Here is a 21,868-nt window from a genome sequence, read left to right as displayed (position 1 = left end):
ATTGGAAAAGCCCCTGATGCTGGGAAAGATTGGGGGCAGGAGGAGAAGGGGACGACAGAGGATGAGATGGTTGGATGGCATCACCGACTCAATGGACATGGGTTTGGGTGGACTCCGGGAGTTGGTGATGGACAGGGAGGCCTGGCGTGCTGCGGTTCATGGGGTCGCAAAGAGTCGGACAAGGTTGAGTGACTGAACTGAACTGAACCTTAGTGATGGTCTCAGTAACTCGCTTTATGTCATATGGAAAAATGAGCATGTTTTTCTCTTGGTTTTATACACACTGTGTTGGAATTAATTATAAATCCATCCTGACGTGATCTCAATCTGTATTCACCCTCTCAGATTTTTCATTCATGTATTTAAGGAAGCAGCTTTGAAGCTACTTGTGTATCACATAGTTAGGGGTGGAAGTGGGGGAGGCAGTGACAAATACATGAGTTTAGAACATTTTTTATTAAAAGCAATTTTGTTTATTCATTCTGTATGCTTTACTCGGTTTTCCCCCCAGGTATAATTAACACGACTATGGAATGAGAACTGTTTATTTGAAAAGCTGAAATGAACAATTCAGGTTAGGGAGTGGGGTAGAGAGGTTTGGGATACGGGATGTACTTGCCAATCAAATCATGAATCTCAGTGATGCTTGAGAAACTAAAAATTCACATAAGAAGATGAATTAGACAAAGCTGAGGAACTGAATATTTATATTTCTGCCTCTAAGAAAATGAACTCTGTGGAATGAAATGACCTCATCATCATTTGGGAATCTTGTGGTTAGACATTCAATATGCAGACGAAAGTTGCGTTCCTGAAGATAGTTCCTATGCTAAGGGAAATATTGGGTGTCAGTGTTTTTCCAGGGGCTATTTTGGCCTCTGTAAGTTTAAGTTAATAGGGAAATAAATAGTTTATCAGAGTAGGTAAGCCGTTTTCCCTGCTTTTTTGCATTTATTGTTTTTTCTTAGTAACTTAGGTTTTTAAAATAGTAAAAAACAGAGTTTTGAAAGTAGTTAAAAACAAAGATTTAACTGTTTGTTAAAAATTTGAATCTTAAAAAAAATTTGAATCTTCCCCATTATTTTTTTAATACTTCATTTTAAGGAGCAGTTTTAGGTTGAAATCAAAATTTAGAGGAAGAGACAGAGATTTTCCATATACCCCCTCCCAGTGCAGGAGACATAAGAGATTCTGGTTGGATCCCTGGGTCAGGAAGATCCCCTGGAGTAGGAAATGGCTACCCACTTCAGTATTCTTGCCTGGAAAATTCTATGAACAGAGGAGCCTGGCTGTCTCCCAGTCCGTGGGGTTGCAAAGAGTTGGACATGACCAAGCAACTGAGCTTGCACGCACACTTAATTCTTTTTACTGATGAATAATATTCCATTTTCTGGACCTATTGGAGGACATCTTTGTTGCTTCCACGTTTTGGTAATTATGAATAAAGCTGCTATAAAAATCCACATGCAGGTTTCTATGTGGATATAAATTTTCATCTCCTTTTGCTAAATACCAAGGTGTACAATGGCTAGATTGTGTGAAGAGTGTGCTTAATTTTATAAAAAACTGTTAAACTGTCTTACAAAGTGCCTTCACCAGTTTGCATTCCTACCAGCAAATCTAGAGCTCTTGTTATTCCATATCCTTGCCAGCATTTGGTGTTGGCAGCATTCCAAATTTTGGCCATTGTAATAAATGTATAGTGATATCTCGTTTTAATTTGAATTTCTCTGATGACTGTGATATGAAGCATCTTTTCATAGCTTATTTGCCATCTGCATATCTTTGGTAAGGTATCTGTCGAGGTCTTTGGTCCACTTTTTAATTGGGTTGCTTGTTTTCTTATAATTGTTGAGTTTTAAGAGTTCTTTGTATATTTTGGGTGACAGTCCTTTCTCAGTCCTTTCAAATATTTTCTCCCAATCTCTGGCTTGTCTTCTAATCTTCTTGATAGTATCTTTCACACAACAGAAGTTTTAAATTTTAATAAAGTCTAGCCTACCAAGTATTTCTTTCATGGATTGTGCCTTTGGTATTTTATTTAAAAAGTCATTCCCATATCCAAGGTCATCTAGGCTATATTTATCTCCTGTGAGTTTTATAGTATTGTGTTTTACATTTAGGTCTATGATCCCTTTTGAGTTGCATTTTGTGGAGAGTGTAGGGTTGTTCCAGCACCATTTGTTGATGAGACTATCTTTGTTCCACTGCCATTATTTATCCTATTTTTTTAAAATCTAATGTTTGTTCTTTGAAATACAGGAGTAGGTGAAGCAACATAACTGGCTCTTATGTCTTATGTTAAGACTTTGAGATGCCTTTGGACAGAGAATTTCATTGAGTCAGAAGAATTACTGTGATAATTGGAATTTTTTTTCTAGTTTTCATATAATTTTGAGGGATTGTAATCTTTTCCTAAAACCTGATAAATTAATTTATATAATTGATAAAGATCTTTCTTGGTATTATGTAACTTATTCTAGATGAAAAGTGCAATAATAGACTGTTACCTTTCAATTTTGTCGTTGTGTTCCTATCAGTTCCTCTTCTCCTTACCTGTAGAATGTGAGGTCCCTGACAGAGCCCTCTGTTCTGCTAAAAATCTGTCCTCCTCCTCAACTGGCCTGGCTCCTCGAGGACTTCCTCCCTCCACACAAGCTGAATATGTTGCTTTTGTTGCTAAGCTCTTATTTCTAGGGTGATGATACATTTACCTGGTAAATTCTGTCTCTGTGTAAGAAAGCTAAAGTGACTCCCTGGACTGGCTCACTCCTGTAATATAGGCTTCAGGGAGGCCTTTCTGAGAGGGTATCCCCACCCTTGTTGACTTAGTCAAAACTATGACCCTAAAAGTAGAAGTTACAAGTCAAGGATGAGGGAAAAATGGGCCCTTGGCAGATCTGGGAGTTAATTTTTTTAAAATAGTATTTTATGAAAAAATATGAGACAGCTACTTCTCCACCACTGTATAGGGCCAGCTATGATTTTGCTCTTCATTTTGCTTTTCCTGTGTTCTGGGAAAAGTGTAGGTCATCTAGGGAGCTGGGCATACACAGAGCATTCAAGCTGGCAGGGAAGGGAGCAGAGATTGACATATAGAACTCAGGTGTATTTTTCTGGGTCTTTCCAGTGGTTCTTGACATCTTGGAAAAGATAACCACAAATAGAAAAGTTAGGATGAAAACAGTAATTTGAAGAATATGAGGCAATCTCATCTGATTTTTAAAAGTACCATATGCTCAAAACCAAAATGTACCCTTTGTTGCATTGTCCCAGGAGAGGAAGTGGACAAAAAGCTGACATCAGTTGTTCAAATACCTCCGGTTGATGGTCAGTGGATCTTGCGATCTACTGCAGTCGGGATGTTCCATGATGGGCCAGCTCTGGGTTTTCAGATTAAGGTTGTGACACTGTGCTGCCATCAAGGAGCTGACCTTGAGATTTCTGCTGGGTGCTGAGAAAGCGTGAGCTCCGTGGCTTGTCAGAGGGAGTTCAGTTCAGTTCAGTCGCTCAGTCGTGTCCGACTCTTTGCGACCCCATGAACCGCAGCACGCCAGGCCTCCCTGTCCACCACCAACTCCCGGAGTCCACCCAAACCCATGTCCATCGAGTTGGTGATGCCATCCAACCATCTCATACTCTGTTGTCCGTTTCTCCTCCTGCCCTCAGTCTTTCCCAGCATCAGGGGCTTTTCCAATGAGTCAGCTCTTCACATCAGATGGCCAAAGAGGGAGCCTGAGGGTTATATCATCACAGCTACTTCCAGGATGAACTCAGGTCTAGTAGCCCAGCTAAAAATTTTAGACAGCAGCAGATTTAGGGTCTGAGTTAGTTAAACCAGTGGTCCCAAGCCTTTTTGGCCTCGGGGACTGGTTTCATGAAAGACGGTTTTTCCACGGATGGGGCTTGGGCAGAGGAGACGGTTCAGGCCGTAACATGAACAACGGGGAGCAGCGGATGAAGCTTCACTCGCTCTCCCACTGCTCACCTGTGTGTGGCCAGATTCCTAACTGGCCGAGGACTGGTACCAGTCCATGGCCCTGGGGTTGGGGACCCCTGACTTAGACAAGTATGCTGCCTACGCCTTACCTTGAAGTGGAGAGGAGCCTTGAAAATCCAGAACATTTGGTGTTGACATGTGTAAAGAATGGTGTGCTTTGGCTATCTTTTGCCAATTTGAATATGTTCTATGTAGGATGTATAAGTATAGCAAGCAGTTTTTGTGAAGCAATCTTATTCTATATCTTTTTTCTTCAGATTATGATTTACCTTATTGACAAGGTACTTCCCGAAAGCTATTTTGTCAACAATCTCCGGGCACTGTCTGTGGATATGGCCGTCTTCCGTGACCTCTTGAGACTGAATCTCCCTGAATTATCTCAGCACCTGGATACTCTTCAGAAAACTGCAAACAAGGAGAGTGGAGGTAGTGATGAGTCGATGCTATTTTACCTTTGAAAATAGTTTACTTTTCTGACACCACTGTACCTATGAGCCTGAACCTTGAATGGTGGAAATACGTGTTTTCAGATATTTCAGTTGGTAGAAGCTTGGTGCAGTGAAATAGATTTCTAGAGAATAAAAATAGAACTAAGAACAAAACCCAAACAGAGGGCCAGATGTTGAATCTCTAACTGGTTATGGTTAAGAAGTCAGTCAGGAACCCAATACCTCACCAGCACCAGCTCACCAACTATGTATTGTACTCTAGGTAAAGAATGGTATCCATGCCTTGCTATTAGTTAAACTACTCTAAGTTGGCATCAAAACTATAAGAGTTCTTTAAAATTGAACTACAGGTACAGCTTGGCCAAGCCTGTGGTTTTGCTTCAACCACTGAGGTTATGGAGAGCAGAATATGTATTTTCATAAAGTTGTAGGAGATAAAAGCAGTCCTTTGGGCTGAGATGTTTAATGCTCCTTTATTCATTCATGTGAAGGATATCTAGACTTACTTGAGATGAATGGACCAGTTCTTATTGGAGAAGGGCTCTCTTGGCCTCCAGGTATAATCTGAGCCCTGAAGGAAGGGACTGGGTTGATTAAGGTGGCAATGGAGATGTTTCTGCAAGTAGCTGAGTCTCCACCATCTAGTTGGCATCACCAGCTTCCCAAGTACCCGAGCTCGTAGCTATCATCATACCCACTGCTTGCACTTCTCCAGATACCAAAAATACGATAAGTTTGCTATGTTTTCTTTAAATGGTTGTCAGTTCCTGATCCATGAATTTAAATCTGGGAAAGTCTGAAAGGGTTTTGAGGATCTCATCTATAATTAAAATACACTGGAAATTATAGTGACACCCAGGTGTCTCTAAGCATTTTCTTCCAAGTAGTTGGAGTAATCTTATTTAATTTGGCTGTGTAGTATACTTGTGCACCAGTGAGGATTTCATAAAGCTTCCAGCAAGACCAGATTGGCCTGTTCCAGAGTCAGACACACTTCACTGGGCTCCACATTTGCCCAAATGCCCTGGTGACCTTAGACTCTAGCCTGTGAACAAAGATCCTCCTTTGTTTGTAGGTAAGAAGGAAGAAAATGGATACGAGAGCACAGATCTTGCTTTGCTTGTACTTGGGTAAATGTACCTTCTGACTGTAATTTGGAGAAAGGATTAGTCTAGTATCTAAATTTTTATATTTCATTAAAATATATGCTTATGCAGTCGTAATGGGGAGTGGGAGAGGACTCTATTGTTTTAGTGAATTCGGAAACTTCAAAGTGAGCTGGATCCCAGATCTTTAAAACTGAATGTAGTTTAGTTAAAAGTATTTTAAAATGTCACTTTGCTTAATCTCCAAGTATTTGGGGATTTTCCAGCTTTCTTTCTGTTATTGATTTCTGGTTTAATTCCATTGTGGTCTGAGGACTATGGATAAATCAACAAATAAACAAGTAATTGCTTATGAGCAATTTTATTTTTATCAGCAGCATTTGAATAAAAGTAGGCTTTAGGAGGTTTTGGAAATCAGCTTTTACTTTTGAGAGGTTAAAATCCTTTCTTTTTATCTTGTTTTCGATAAGGAGAACATCCTACTTGATTTTCTGTGCCCCATGGTAGGTAGACCCAAGTTAAATTTTAGGTTAAGATTTCTGAAATGTCACAAAGAATTTGTGAAGTTCATAGTATTGCAATTTTAAAACACAGCTATGTTCTCCCTCTACCCCCACCCAAATAAGGAAAGAACAAGAATTTAGAGAGATTTAAAAATCAGACAGGAAATAGATCATAACATATTAGGTTGGCCAAAAAAAAGTTCTTTTGGTTTTTCCAGTAAGATGGTATGGGAAAACCCAAATGAACTTTTTGGCCCAGCCAATATTTAAGTGGACATAAGAGATTGAAAGAGGGTATTTTCGTATCTTGCACATGATCAACTCTGCAGAAATTAGAGTGTTTGTTTTATTGCAGGTGGATATGAGCCCCCACTGACAAATGTCTTCACGATGCAGTGGTTTCTGACTCTCTTCGCTACGTGTCTCCCTAACCACACAGTTTTAAAGATTTGGGATTCAGTTTTCTTTGAAGGTTCGGAAATCATCCTACGGGTGTCGCTGGCTATCTGGGCAAAGTTGGGAGAGTAAGTAATTTCCCCTTCCCGCCCTTCACTGTGGGGTGAGAGCCTTAGCGCACTTTTGTTCTCCAGTGTGTAAAGCCGTCAATATTGAAGTGCGAGGAAAACAGAAAGTGGTAAACGCTGTGCAGTCGCTTTCCTTCTGAGCTCTCTGTCGGCGCATCAGCGAGTGTCGGGGCCAAGTGGGAGTTGTTTTAGAGGAGGGGGCGGGCTGTTCCAGGCCTGGAGTTCTCCTCCTCCTCGGTGCTGGCGTCCTGGCATCTTTCCTAACCCTGGTTGGGGAGGGGGAGAGAGGCTTAGATGGAAGAGGAACTGAAAGATCAGGAGACAACTGTGTGGGTTTGTTGGTTAAGACTGCAATTTGGCTTATGTTTGAGCCTTTATAATTAATTTGTTGTTGTTCAGTCGCTTAGTCGTGTCTGACTCTGTGACCCCATGGACTGCAGCATGCAAGGTTTCCCTGTCCTTCATTATCTCCTGGAGTTTGCTCAGACTCATGTCCATTGAATTGGTGATGCCATCCAACCATCTCATCCTCTGCTGCCCCCTTCTTCTCCTGCCCTCAATTTTCCCAGCATCAGGGTCTTTTCCAAAGTGTTGGCTCTTCGTATGCAAAAGTATTGGAGCTTCAAGTTCAGCATCAGTCCTTCCAGTAAATATTCAGGGTTGGTATTTTGTGGAATGTGATAAAATTAAATGATTAAAATAATTATATATATAATATATAATATAATTATATAATTATATATAAATAATATATATAAAGGTATCTAGCATGGTGCATGGTACCTAGTCAATAGTAGAACACATGGAACTTCTTTTGTTTCATCAAGAGTTAATTCCGTTTGAAGTCTATTACCACCAAACAGATTTCACTTACATTCTTGTCTAGGATCAGGGCTGAAAACCCTAGGGTATTTTCACCCATCTCTAATGTATTATGACTATTACATTAAATATCTGCCTTTTGGGTAATGGAAGAGACATCAGGATGAAATTGTTACAGTTAACTGAAGATGCAGAAAAGTTTTTAATGTTTCTTTCCTAGAGCTATTTTTAAATGACTTGAGTGGGTACCCATAGCACGTCAGAGAACTTATAAATCATTTCCAGTGTTTTGTTTCAGAAACCTCTTAAGTAGCCTTTTTATTGATGGGAAGTTGTTTCCTGAGAGACTTGCAGCATTTTTTAATTTTGTAAGAAAAATCCACCACATAACAATTCAGGGATTAAAAAAAAATCATTGTGTGGAAGCGTTTTTAAATATCACGTAGCAATTTCCTCTGCCTTTGTTTCACTGTAGATAGCTTTTCAGTGAGGCAAATAAATTCACCTGTGGGGGATTTGTTGTGACATTTACATACGTGTTTACTTTCTTCCGATGTCAGCCTTTTTCTGCACTCGTGTATTTCCAACCTACTACCTCGTAAACTGTTTGAGCGTTGATAGTTTCTCTATTAGCAGTATCACCCTCTAACCGTTGTGATAGTTACTGAGTAATTAGCTTGTAGGATTAAAATACTACAGCACTTTATGCTGGGTTGATTCTAGTCCCCTTTTGTTAGTTCTTAATTATGGGGCAGGAGGAAAAGAGGTGGTTCTTGTTTTATTCTTATCTAATCTATCCATTATCTGTAAGATCAGAATTTATTAATATGGTCATCCCAGGGATGTCACACTATTGAAATATTAATAGCTACACTCAACGTCCAATATTCACAGAGTGCTTTCAATGGACTGGCATGATTCTAAGCACTGTAGATGTAAAATTAACTCATTTAATCTCACTGTCATCCCAGGAGGTAGGTTCTGTTATCATCCCCATTTTACAGATGTCATCACTGAGGCACAGAGAAGTTAAGGAAATTGCCCCATGTCACCGAGTTAGTTAAGTGGAAAGACCTGATTTTGAATGTGGGTACCTTGGCTCTATTATCTGTGCTTCTAGTAATGTGAATCTACTGATTATAAATGACTCCTGTTTGTGAAGCTCAGGAATCTGTGAGTTAGACTGGTGGAATTTTAAATGTTTCAGAGACTTTGCTCATTATAATTTCACATGTTTTGAGCATGCAGCTCCTTAGTTGAAAGGAAAGGCAACCAACACACACCATCAGGGTCCTGTCGTGCAGTCGTTATGCTAGGAAGTTTAAACTTCTTACTTATCTTACTCAGCTCTCCCCACCGCCCCGTGAAGTAGCTCGGATTATTTTCCCTGTCTTCTCAGGTGAGAAAACTGCCCCAGGAAGGCTGACTGACTAGTTCAGGGTCCCACAGCTAGTGAGTAGAGCTGGGATTTAGCCCTGGCTCTTTCTGACTCCCGGGCCTGTCCGTCGGAAAAGCCCTGACCATCACGCAGGTGGTCCCGGGGTCCTGTGTACCTGGGTGACATCAGGGCTCCGCGTGTGCGTATCCACGGGGCCCTTCCCGTCACCCTGACTCTGCAACGTGAGATTTCCTCCTTTGTTCATACAAGGACACTTGTGGAACATGTAAGCCGTCGACCGTCAGCACAGTCTCAGCGGCATCTCTTTCACACGTCCTTTCTCCTCTGACCCGCCCGCCTGGGCTCCCTCCCTCAATGTCTCATGCCCCGCACAGTCCTCCATGGCCTCCCATCATGCCCTCCACTCGCCATGCCGCCTCTGGGGCAACCTGGCCAGTGGCATCTCTGTGCCCACACTCTCTATCAAAGGCCTTGCAGTGACTTGTCCTGGGAGGGCTCAGCAGGGAGATGAGGCCTTTGCGATTTGCTCTCTGCACCTCTCTACCTTCAGCTTCTCTAGTGGCTCAGTGGTAAAGAACAGGAGACAAGGGTTCGATCCTTTGGTCAAGAAGATCCCCTGAAGGAGGAAATGGCAACTCACTCCAGTATTCTTCCCGTGGACTGAGAAGCCTGGCGTACTGCAGTCCATGGGGTCACAAAAGAGCTGGACACGACTAAGCGACTAAACACCACCACCACCACCCTCAGCTCTCTCTGGCTACCCCCGGCCATACAGCCACCCCCACTGTGATCTGTAGACCTACATCCATTTCCCCGGGTTGGGCCTTCTGTCTCCTGTATCCACATGTTTGGGATGCTTTTTCCTCCTTGTCAACCTGGACAATATTTATCAAAACTCACCTTAAACATTACTTCTCTTCCTCACTCTCCACCTGACCCCCAGGATAAACTTAACCACTTTTCAATTTATGCCCACATGCTGCTCTAAATTTTTGTATCAGCACTTCAACAGTTCATTTATTTACTTACATGATTGTGGCAATGTGATTTGAACAGAACTCTAGAGCCTGGAATTTTCCCAGGATCATATTTTTTTTGACTGGCTCTATGGAGATCACCCAACCTTAGCATATGTCAAAGAGTATGTCTTATGATTGGTAAGGCAAATAGTTTTTCTGCTATGCAAAGAATGACATAATAGATAAAACAAATACCCAGGTCTCTGCTTTGGATCAGAAAAGGCAATGGCACCCCACTCCAGTACTCTTGCCTGGAAAATCCCATGGATGGAGGAGCCTCGTAGGCTGCAGTCCATGGGGTCGCTAAGAGTTGGACACGACTGAGAGACTTCACTTTCACTTTTCACTTCATGCATTGGAGAAGGAAATGGCAACCCACTCCAGTGTTCTTGTCTTGAGAATCCCAGGGATGGGGGAGCCTGGTGAGTCTATGGGGTCGCACAGAGTCGGACACGAGTGAAGCGACCTAGCAGCAGCAGCAGTAGATGCTGCTTTGGATTCCTTTTTCTCCCCTCTCTAGAAGAAGAATTAAAGTTTCACCTGTCTCACAGGATGGCAGGTGACACTCTTTGTTTACCTGTTGAACCAAATGCAAGAAACAAGGTGTAACTGCTATGTTTAAAATGGATAACCAACGAGGACCTACTATATAGCACATGGAACTCTGCTCAATGTTATGTGGCGGGTTGGATGGGAGGAGAGTCTGAGGGAGAATGGATACATACATACATACATACATACATACATACATATATGGCTGGGTCCCTTCAGTGTTCACCTGAAACTATCACAACAATACAAAATAAGAAGTTAAAAAATATAACAGGGCATAATTTCCAGCTAGCAGCAGTGTCCTGAGAAGGGCTGGAAAGATTGTCTGTGAAAATATCCTGAGGACCGATGAAATGTGCAGATCAAGTTCTTGTGTGTTTCATCTTTCATTTCTACTGCGGTTTGGTTTCAGTCTGTCAGTGGTACTGCTATTTGCAGGTTGAGAGCAGCAGATTCCCTCCAGGGGATAATTGTTCTTGGGTACCCAATTTCTTAGGTATTATTCCTGATCAGTGATGGGTGTTCAGATGTGTAGAAGGTGTCACGTGGAAGCAGTAAAAATGCCACAGGGGGAGCTGTGAGTCAGGAGAGCGGTATAGCAAAAAGAGGAACTCACCCTGGAATAAGTACCACTATGTTGACCTTCCCGTTTTTATTTTACTTATTTATTTATTTATTTTGACCTTCCCGTTTTTAAAATCTTTTCTCTGCCTACCACAGACTGTACTGTGAGTGTAATCACAGGATTGTGACTTCCGCTGATTGCTAACTTGGTTGATTTGATGGCAAGGGAAAACATGTCTTGTGCCTGCAGCATGTACCTGACAGCAGCGGTCTCCTAAACAATTCCTTTTTCTGACTTTTCTTTATCTAGGCAGATAGAATGTTGTGAGACAGCAGATGAATTCTATAGCACCATGGGGCGCCTTACCCAGGAGATGCTAGAGAATGATCTTCTGGAAAGCCATGAACTCATGCAGGTGAGTGGGCAGTGCCTGCCCCGCTTGGCTCAGGGGACCCCAATACCTTGATAACAAGCAGATGAAGAAAGAAACAAATAATGGATATTTATTATGACTTTCATTAGACAATGTTATATTTCAATTGTGGCTCAAATAAAGCTGGAAAGTTTTTTAAAAAGCCAGAAAATGCATTACAAAACAAACGAAAAACCCCATCGGAGCACCTCCCCCCTCACCAGCAAATCCCCAGGCTGGATCTGATTCTTAGCCTTAAAGGGAGGCTGTTGGGGAGAAATAATTATTTCTGGAAAGGAATTATTGAGGATCAAAAGGAGATTATTCTACTTCTCATTTTGGTTTATTTGTTTTGTCCACATTTGCAACTCATGTTTTTACATAGGAATCATAAATTTCAAAATCACCGACTTGAAGGGTTTTGTTACTGTCTGGCGTGTTACTGTATCTCAACATCATACTGGGCAAGTCATTAAAAATGACAGAAGAGATAGCAGATTTGTTAACACTGTGTCTTCCATGAGGCTCTATAACGTGATTTTTTTTCTCAGTCTTCGCCTGGGCTTCTGATGACTATTTCTCTTCCAGGTTCTTCCTTCCTCCTGCAAGCTAACCAGCAGTGGTTCTTGTCCAGAGTTATTGTTGGGCCTTGGTTCCTTCTTTGTGGTTCCTCTCTCTCTCTTTTCTTGGTTTCAACCTTAATGTTGGGTTCCAAGCCTGAGGTCGTTTTGGTGACTGGGGCCCAGTCAACAGGTTAGAAAACAAAGACTCGGGCCCTCATTTCGGACCTGAGAAGAGGTTTTCTTTCTCTCCTCATCTGGCACCTCCACCTGCTTCTGGGAACCCCGCACTTTTAGCAGACAGCTGCCCAAGTTGTTGAGAAGACTGACCACGTGGTAGAATTCCCTGAGCATTTCTGTTTTTTATTTCACCTTTTCTTTGCATTCTCATCTCTTCTTCCTTCCTGCCTACCTGACTCAGGGCAGGAAGTACACTCTCTGCACCTGACCTCCGTGCTGTGATTCCAGCTCCTGTCACACCTCCCAAGCCATTGCTTTCTTGCTGCTTCTCTCTCATAGAGGGAAGTGGCTTTTATGGAACATTATTCTCATATTCCCCCTGTGAGATCCTTCTCGGAGGTCCCCAGTCTTTTTGGCACCAGGGACAGATTTTGTAGAAGACAAGTTTTCCACAGACCAGGGTCTGGGGAGTGGTTTCAGGACGATTCAAGATGTAAGCATGTTATTTACTGTGCACTTTATTTCTAATCTGATGCTGCTGGTGATCTGACGGGAGGCACTGATCTGTGGCCTGGAGGTTGGGGACCGGTGCTTGACATCCTAAAGACCTGCCTGATTCACATGCCCCAGGCAAGACTCTGAGATCGCATGCCTTTTTCCTCACTCATGAAAGAAACTTCAGTGACTACTTATTACCTACAACACAGGGCGTGGATTTCTCAGCTCCTCATCCAGCGCTCTTGACTGTTTGGCATTTACCTCTCTTTCCAGCCGTGGTTCCTGTTATTCCCTTTTGTGCCCTTGGCCCAAGTCTCTGCAAGCCACACTGTCTTGCGTGTTCCTGGAGCTCCTGGGGGATATGCCTACTCCAGACCTTTGCTCCGTCTGTTCCGTGCCCCTCGGTCCCTTCACGTGTTTCGGGCCTGCCTCCCTGTGAAAGTGCCAGTTCATATGCCATCGCCTTCATGAAACAGTCTTTCATTGGTCAGTTCATTTCAGTTGCTCAGTCATGTCCAACTCTTTGTGACCCCATGGACTGCAGCACGCCAGGCCTCCCTGCCCATCACTAACTCCTGGAGTTTACTCAAACTCATGTCCATTGAGTCAGTGATGCCCTCCAACCATCTCATCCTCTCTCATTCCCTTCTCCCGCCATCAATCTTCCCCAGCATCAGAGTCTTTTCAAATGAGTCAGTTCTTCGCATCAGGTGGTCAAAGTATTGGAGTTTCAACTTCATCATCAGTCCAGTCTCTGATAGACTCAACTAAAAGCATCTCCTTCTTTGACTCACCACGTTTTCCTTGGACCGCTCTTGTGAGCCTTCATCACATTCTACCTTGATTTGAGGCTGGATTTTATTTCCTCAGTGATATTATGAATTCCTGGAGGACAGGCACTCTTTTCTCATAATATGTAGCACTTTACCTTCTCCTAGAAAGAAACAAGAAAGAAAGTGAAGTTGCTCAGTTGTGTCCAACACTTTGCGACCCCATTGACTGTAGTCTGCCAGGGTCCTTCGTCGATGGGATTTCCCAGGCAAGAATGCTGGAGTGGGTTGTCATTTCCTTCTCCAGGAGATCTTCCTGACTCAGGGATCGAAGCCAGGTCTTCTTCACTGCAGGCAGACTTTTTACTGCCTGAACCACCAGGGAGCTGCTACCTTCTCCTAGTGCTGCACAATAAATGTATTAGTTCATTAAGCAAATAGCCGTTGAGTGTCTGCAACTAGTTTTCTTGCCTTCTGTCTCTCTTTTTTTTAAAAAGTATTTATTTGTGTATTTGGCCGTGCCGGGTCTCAGTTGCAGCATGCAGGATCTTCCATCTTCCCTGTGGCGTGTGGAGTATTTTAGTTGTGGCCTGGGGGATCTTTAGTTGCAGCATGTGGGATCAAGCTCCCTGAGCAGGAATCGAACCCAGGCCCCCTGCATTGGAAGCATGGAGTCTTAGCCACAGGACCACCAGGGAAGCCGCTCTGCCTTCTCCTTCTCAGCAAGTGTTTGCTGAGAAACTTAAACCACCTCATCTGATGGCCCTCCTTCCATGGCCCCTCTCCTCTAATACAGTCTGCACTTTGCTGCCAGAGGAATCGTCAACACTTACTGCTTTGGTCATTTTATTTTTCTTCACAAAACCTTCATGCACTTCCTTGTTATTAACAAATAAAATGCTTCAGCCTAGTTTTCTAGACCCTGTATTAAGTTCCCCAAATGTTAACTGAGCGCCTCTCTCTGTCAGAAGACCTCGTTGTGGAAATTAATGTCTGGTTTTACCTCTAAAGATGAACAGGAGTAGGTCATACTCTGTGTGTGTATGTGAGTGTGTGTGTGTGTGTGCAGGGGTGCATGCACATGTGAGGGTGCGCATGTGTGTTGGAGACAGTGGTGCAGATCAGAGAGGCAATTCATGGTCGGCAGAGCAGCAGGAGTCAAGGCATCGGCAGTGGGAAACATGGTGTGGGAAGGAAGCTATAGGAGTTTGGTATGCTGATTGGAAGACTGATGCTGAAGCGGAAGCTCCAATACTTTGACCACTTGATGTGAAGAGCTGACTCATTGGAAAAGACCCTGATAACTGGGAAAGATTGAGGGCAGGAGGAGATGGGGGTGACAGAGGATGAGATGGTTGGATGGCTTCACTGACTCAGTAGGCATGAGTCTGAGCAAACTCCGGAGGAGACAGTGATGGACAGGGAAGGCTGACATGCTGCAGTCCTTGGGGTTGCAAAGAGTCGGACAGGACTGAGCACTGAACAAATGTAGGGAAGACCACAACCCATGGTAAGGAGTGTGGACTTGATCCTTCAGGTCAAGGTTGTGAGGTGGTGCTTGGTGGAGTTCCTGGGCTTCTGTTGAACCTTTGGAAAGGGGAGAAGAAGAGCTGTGGGTCTGAGAGGTTTCAGGGAGAGGAGGGAAACAGTCTTAGTTGTGTCTTATGTCGACTCCAGGGGCAACTCCATGAAGGGTGGACTTGAAGGGGTCTCTGTCAGGAGGTCGGGAAGTGTAGAAGCGAGAATGGAACAGAAGCAATACTTAGAGGGTGAAGTTGACAGGACTTGGCCGTGGAAAAGGGACATGGGGTGAGGAGAAAGGAAGGGAGAGACAAGGACAGCCCACAGGTTTCTGGCTTAGGAAGAAGAGGGGACGTTCATGGCGGGAGAAAGGTGGGTTTGTTCTCACACTGGCTGCGTTGGCGGTATTCCGTGGTTGCCCCATTCCTCACCTAGCCAGAGGTGTTCCCCACTACTCCACAGCCGGGACCTATGGCCCTGGCCATTGCTCCGTCCTCCCCTGTCCTCTGTGGGCCGTGTTCATCCCCATGGCAAGGCTTGGGGTTCCCTCCAGCATCCTCTCTGAAAATCCCTTCTGTCTACCAGATCCATCTGTCTCCCCCAGCTCCTCCCACCAGGCTGTTAGCTCAGCCCTTGTTAGTGATACTAATAGCTCCTCCCTACTCCTTCAGCACTTAAGATTGTCGGCAATTGTCACTAATGACTTAGTGCTCTTTACAAATTATATTGTCTGGTATTTTTTCAAGTATGTTCATGTTCTCTCCCTAACGAAGTAGCAGGTTGCTTAGTGATAAGGGCCTCATATGACCGTGTATCCCCATAATGCCTAACGTAGTGCTAAGAATCCCCCTGGCTGCTCCATGGATACACGGAACTGTAAAACATTAGGATTTGAGGCAGTGTTTTTCAAACTTGACTGTGTATAAGCAACATGTCAGGAGTGTATTAAAAAGCAGATATTTGGCCCATGGGTGGTTATTATGCAAGTGGTTTGAACTAACGCTTATAGAAACACTGGTTTGAAAGACACTTAAAGGTCCACTAACCTAATTCTGTCACTGAACAGAGAAGAAACTAAGACACGGAGAGTGAGCATCTTGCCGTATTCTTGGGTTATCTAGCGGCAGGCCCAGAACTGGTGGGATCCAAGCTCAACACGTGGCCTGCTGCTGCTCCTCACCACCCAGCACAGGGCTTCCACCTTATTCAAAACATGTCTTTCTAAAATCTGAAATCCCCTTTAGAAGAATGAGCAACATTTTATTTCATCTAAAGTTTAAACATTGTAAATGACAGATACATTGCACTTTGTCTTCTGGGAATTTCCTATCTTAGATATCAGGAAAAAAGAGAACCCCCTCTTTACTTTGCTTTAAGAGAATCCTAGAAGGAAAAATGTAGACTGTGGCTTGATTGATTAGATTTCATTTTAGCAGCATTTCTCCTGCCGAGGAAAACATCTGGTGAAGATGAACTGAGCCTAATTTTGTACAACTTATGTTTTCACATTTTATGTAAAACATGTCAGTGATGAAAAAGAGAAATACTATTCCTTTTCAGTAGTACTTAAATATAAATGTCTATTTATACACATGTTGGTAGTTTGGGCAGTAAAGAGACTTGTTGGTTTTCCTTGACATCATAGAGTATTAAGGAAAGAAATGCTGAATGTCATTTCAAGCACTCTCTTTTTTGTATTTACTCCTTAAGAAAATTAATTCAGTGGCTATGATCCAATTACAGTAGACCTTAAGTCTGTCAGCAAACTTGAAATGACTCCAGATGAAAAATGCGGACTGCATACAAGATCTTTGTTTTTGAACTGAAGAAATGCAAAGATTCTCCCTGTTTGGTTTTCCCTATTTCTTTCAATTCTAGGTGCCATGCGCCAAATTATCTACTGGGTTTTTTTTTTTTTTTAAACCATAAATCTCATCACTCTTTTATATTATTAGCAATGTCCATTTAAATAAGAGACAATGTTAGAAAAAGAGATTGGGAGAAAACTGATGAAATAGTTTATGTGGATTTTGTTACGCCTTTTAACAAAGTCTCTCATGGATTCTTTGAGAGAAAAGTTATAGTTTTTTTTTTTTTTTTTTAATTGCTCCAGGGCTTGGTTGTGGCATGCAAGATTTTTTTCTCTTTTTCTTTTCTTTTTTTTAGCTGTGGCATGTGAACTCTTAGTTGCAGCATGTGGAATCTCATTCTCCGACCAGGGATCGAACTGGGTCCCCCTGCACTGGGAGGGAGCACAGAGTCTTAGGAACTAGATCACCAAGAAAATCTCCCTGTATAATTTTATATATAGTTATTATATATAGAGGGCTTCCCTGGTTGGTCAGCAGTAAAGAATCTGACTGCAATGCAGGAGACCCAGGTTTGATCCCTGGGTTGGAAAGATCCCCTGGAGGAGGGCGTGGCAACCCACTCTAGTACTGTTGCCTGGAGAATCCCGCGGACAGAGGAGCCTGGCGGGCTGCAGTCCAAGTGTCGCACAGAGTCAAACGTGACTCAAGCGACTAAGCGTCAGCAGCATTATATATAGAAAAGCTGGTTACATGCAATTACTAGACGAGTTTGGAAAAACCTCACCCAAAGCAGTTGTCAATAATTTACGGTTACGTGAGGGGAGCTTTCATGTGCCATGAGACAGGATCTGCCCTTGGACTGTTCCCTTTTTCTATCAGTGATGAAATGGAAATCACGTGGATGTGAATGCTTGTCCAATAGAAGGACACCATCTGATTAACTAGTGCTGTCAAAAATGAAACTGTCTGCCTTGCAAAATTGTGTGGGCCCATAACTGCAAGTGTTCAAGCAGCGCCCTTGTGATCAAATGTTGGAGATGCTCCAGAGGGCGCTCTTGCGTGGGAGGGAGGTTAAACCAAATTATGTTTAAATTCCTTTTTAACCTTAAGATACTGTTTGTGTACTATACGTTGTTTCTGAGATAATTAGTAAAATTCCTTTCTTGAAGTCAGTTGTAAATCTCTGATTTACACAGTTGGGTACCTAGAGCTCTCAGGTACCCGGAGGACCGTGGTGATATGTCATGTACCTTCATGGGATAACTGTCTGCCGACAAGTGAGACCTTTAAGTGAGTGAACACATGCGAAACACTATAAGCACATTTCTTCCAGAAACACTGATATATACTTTAAAGGGCTCACTGAAAGTAAATTATAGAGAAAGGCAGAGCAGGAAAAGAGCATGAATCCCAGTGGAGCCAGCGTTCTTTTTGGTCCAACATCTTTAGCTGAGTGGCCCTTGAAGGAGCTTGGTGAGACCCCAGACCACTTACTCGGGGGCAGGATGTGACAGAGCAGGCCCAAATGTACTCCTCTTTCTTTTCTCATACACTTCCTTCATGAGGTTGGGCCAAGGAGTTTTCTGATAACTTTTAATAAAATTGGCAGAAATAAAAGGTGACTCTTCAGCTAGACATCTCACTGATTGTCTCCAATGAGACATCTTCCTTCATTTGTAGAGAATTTTGAAATTCCTAACATTAGTAATTTCATCTTTTTTAATAGTGAAATTTATTTTTAATTGAAGGATATTTGCTTAACAATATTGTATTGGTTTCTGTCAAACATCCGCATGAATCCGCCATAGGTGTACCGGTATCCCTCCATCTTGAACCTCCCTCCCAGTAATTCCATCTTTTAAACTTGAATCACAATGATATGGGTTTGTTTATTGAGATATGACTGACATATATTAGTTTCAGGTGTACAACATAATGATTCGGTATTTGTATATATTGTGAAATGATCACAAAAGTCCAGTCAACATCCATCACTGTGCATATTTAAGACTTTTAAAAAACATTTATTTATTTATTTTGCTGCACCAGATCTTAGTTGCAGCATGTGGTGTCTAGTTCCCTGACCATGGATCAAACCTCTACTGGCATTCTGTACTGTCAGTAAAGCAGCTTTTTGGGCAGTGAACTGCTGGCAGCCTTTGTGGTATCAAAGAGAGTGTACTCTGACCATGTTATTAATGAAACTATATGAAGTATTTCAGGCATACAGAATGTATTAAAATAATATGACAAAACTTACACACCCATGACCCAGTTTAAGAAATGAAACATTAACAACACAGGGAACACCCTCATGTACTCCTCTCTGATCCCGCTCCTCTCAGAGGCAGCCACCATCCTTCACTTTTTCACGATGAGTTTCATGCCTTCACTTTTCAGATGAAGAAAAGGAGGCACAGAGAGGTTGGGAGCCAGCATCATCTCACATTCCGGACTGCGTCTTTCCAGGGGAAAACAGTTCTCTGTTAGTACGTTTGTGCTGCTTCTCAGCCATTTTGGTACACGGATCTTCCTGGACTTAGGACGGGGTTACATGCAGATAAACTCATCATGCACTGAAAGTGTATTTAATACACCTAACCTACCAAACCTCACAGTTCAGCCTAGCCTGCCTTAAACATGCTCAGGACACTTATGTTAACCTATACTTGGGCAACATCGTCTGACGTGAAGCCTATTTTATAATGGAAAGTTGAATAATCCATATAATTTAATGAACGCTGAACTGCAAGTGAAAAACAGAACAGTTGTCTAGGTCCAGAATGGTTGTAAATGCATTGTTTGTTTCCCCCGGTGATCCCTTGGTGGATGGGGAGCTTGATTGCCTAGCATCATGAGAGAGGACCTATGGCACAGTGTAAGCCCAGGAAAAGGTCCAAATTCAGAATTCCAAGAAGAGTTTCTACTGAATGCATATCACTTTTGCACCACCGTAAAGAGGAAAAATCATTTCAGTTGAACTGTTGTGAGTCATGGACTATCAGTGATCAAGTATGCATGAGATAAGGTGATTTAGAGAGGATTTTTGTGGTCTTGATAAACTTTGTAACTTTGCACAATAAGCAATGGAGAATCAAAGGAACTGTAGCCAGCACTTCTGTGTTTGGAGTCTTGGGACGTTACACTAAGGTCTAAGTGGATACCACGAAGTTTGGAGACAGTCAGATGTGCAGGCTGTTTAGAATGGAGATTTCAGTGGACTGATCCAATGGCAGCTCTGAGCTGTGGGGGGAGACTGCAGCACTAGGAGGCCCCTTTCAGAGCCCTCCTTTTTCTACCTGTGCAGAGATGAGACATTTCCTAAACCTGCTGAATTGAAAAATACTACTTTAAAATATTTTCCTTAAAAAGTGTCATCAGGACATTTGAATGGCTTCCCAGAAGAAATGAAAGTTCATGTGACTAATATGTATCTTCTGATGAATAAGAACCCAAAAGGTTGAAGAAATATGTTTGGAGCAATTAAATTTTTATCAAGAGAACAAACAAGATGATTTTCTTCTCACTGGTAGAATGATAGATCATCTTAAAATTCTGGAGGAAGCACAGGTGCTTTTCCCATTTTTATTTATAGATTTTTTAACAGCCTATGCTTTACACTCTGTCACTTCCTTCTTCTTCTTTTTTTTTTTTCTTTAAAAATAACAGTTAACAATTTTCGCCTAGAACTAATTCACAGACATTTGAAAAGGTGGTATCTTTGGAGGAAGCTTGCAGGTGATCATGAGATCGTCCCCCAGATTTAATTTTATCTGGAAGGCTGACATTTAATGTCTATAAAAATCATCAAGGAAAGCTTTGGAAAATGAGCAGTACATATAAAGAAGATTGATGGGTTCTCTGGGAAAGAAGTAATAGGGAGCTATGAATTTCTGAATTAATCCATCTATCAAAGGAGCAGGGGCATGTCAGACTGTCCCCATTTCCCCATCTCCACCCTCACCCTGTGTTCACCAGTTGGAGTGCCCAGTCGCAGCTGGATTGGTTTGAGGACTCACTATTGTTTTTTTAATTTTTTTTTTTTATTCTTATCTTTCTCTAAGATAATATTGAAGTGGACTCTCTCCATCAGCTGTGTAAGGAGCAGTCTCTACCTCTTCACACCCAAATCATAGAATTTTCCTGTCTTTGCAGGATTGATAAAGTTGTGTAAGACCACAATTTCAGACATGGCGTTTTTGTTCTTGTTTTCCAGACTGTTTATTCTATGGCTCCATTCCCTTTTCCACAGTTGGCAGAACTGAGGGAAAAATACACTTACAACATTACACCATTCCCTGCCACAGTTAAGCCCACCTCGGTTTCTGGGTAAGGTCTTTTTTTTTCCTTGTTATTTTCATGCTGAAGGACTTAATATGTTGTTATTTATATTTATTAAACCTCAGAAATACATTCAAAATAGCTTAGTGCTTAAAATCTGAGCATCTCTTTCCCAAAGGCTTTGATTTAAATTCAGGAGGAAGATTTTTGAAAGTGTTACTTTTCAAAGAAAGTTGGGACATAAACTGAAAGGGTATTTAGCAACCCTACAACTTATTTAAAAATATCAAATATTAAAAATCTCAGTAATTTAAAAAGTGTAGAATTGGTGCCTGAAGAGACAGATGAGCTAATTTAAAATACTGTGGTGGCCAGAAATTGACAAATATATGTACATAGGAATTTAATATATGAAAATGTACATCACAGTGAAAAGATACACTAGTAAGTGGTGCTGGACCAATGAGACTCAATCTGGAAAGAAATAAAATAGGAGTCATACTTTATACCACACATCAGGATAAATTCCATATAGATGAGAGTTAAATGGAAAAAAATGAAATAATAAGCAGCAGAAAATATGGAAGGATGTCTTCTTTGTAATTGGGAAGGTCTTAATAACTGACTCACAATTTAAAAAATTAAGGAAAAAATTAAGCACTTTAAAAATAATTTTCTGCTTGACCAAAACAGAGCAAAAAAAAAAAAAAAACTCCATAAGCAGACAAAAAAATGCTTGTGTAAAAATATTTGTAACTGATTTCTCTCATGTATAAAGTTCTTAGAGATCCATAAGAAAATGACCACCCAACTGAAAAATGATGAAAGGAGGGGAATAGGCAGTTTACATAAAAGGCAGCATCACTTAGACTTAGGGAAACGCAAAGTGAGATTAT

General features: G+C 42.0%; 1 protein-coding gene across 4 annotated transcripts in view; it reads left to right on the top strand.

The window, feature by feature from the left end:
• TBC1D30 (TBC1 domain family member 30) overlaps window positions 1-21,868 on the top strand; it is a 104,154-nt gene that overhangs the window by 71,182 nt on the left and 11,104 nt on the right. For all 4 annotated transcript variants that reach the window (XM_065934706.1, XM_065934705.1, XM_065934704.1 and 1 more), the window contains 4 exons: window positions 4,258-4,426; window positions 6,414-6,582; window positions 11,249-11,354; window positions 20,908-21,020. In XM_065934706.1, coding sequence (XP_065790778.1) covers window positions 4,258-4,426; window positions 6,414-6,582; window positions 11,249-11,354; window positions 20,908-21,020 — 557 coding nt within the window. The remainder of the gene's footprint in view (window positions 1-4,257; window positions 4,427-6,413; window positions 6,583-11,248; window positions 11,355-20,907; window positions 21,021-21,868) is intronic.

This window comes from Muntiacus reevesi, chromosome 4 (genome assembly GCF_963930625.1).
Source record: "Muntiacus reevesi chromosome 4, mMunRee1.1, whole genome shotgun sequence".
NCBI classification, from domain to species: Eukaryota; Metazoa; Chordata; class Mammalia; order Artiodactyla; family Cervidae; genus Muntiacus; species Muntiacus reevesi.
This window is presented reverse-complemented; position numbering and strand designations above follow the sequence as displayed.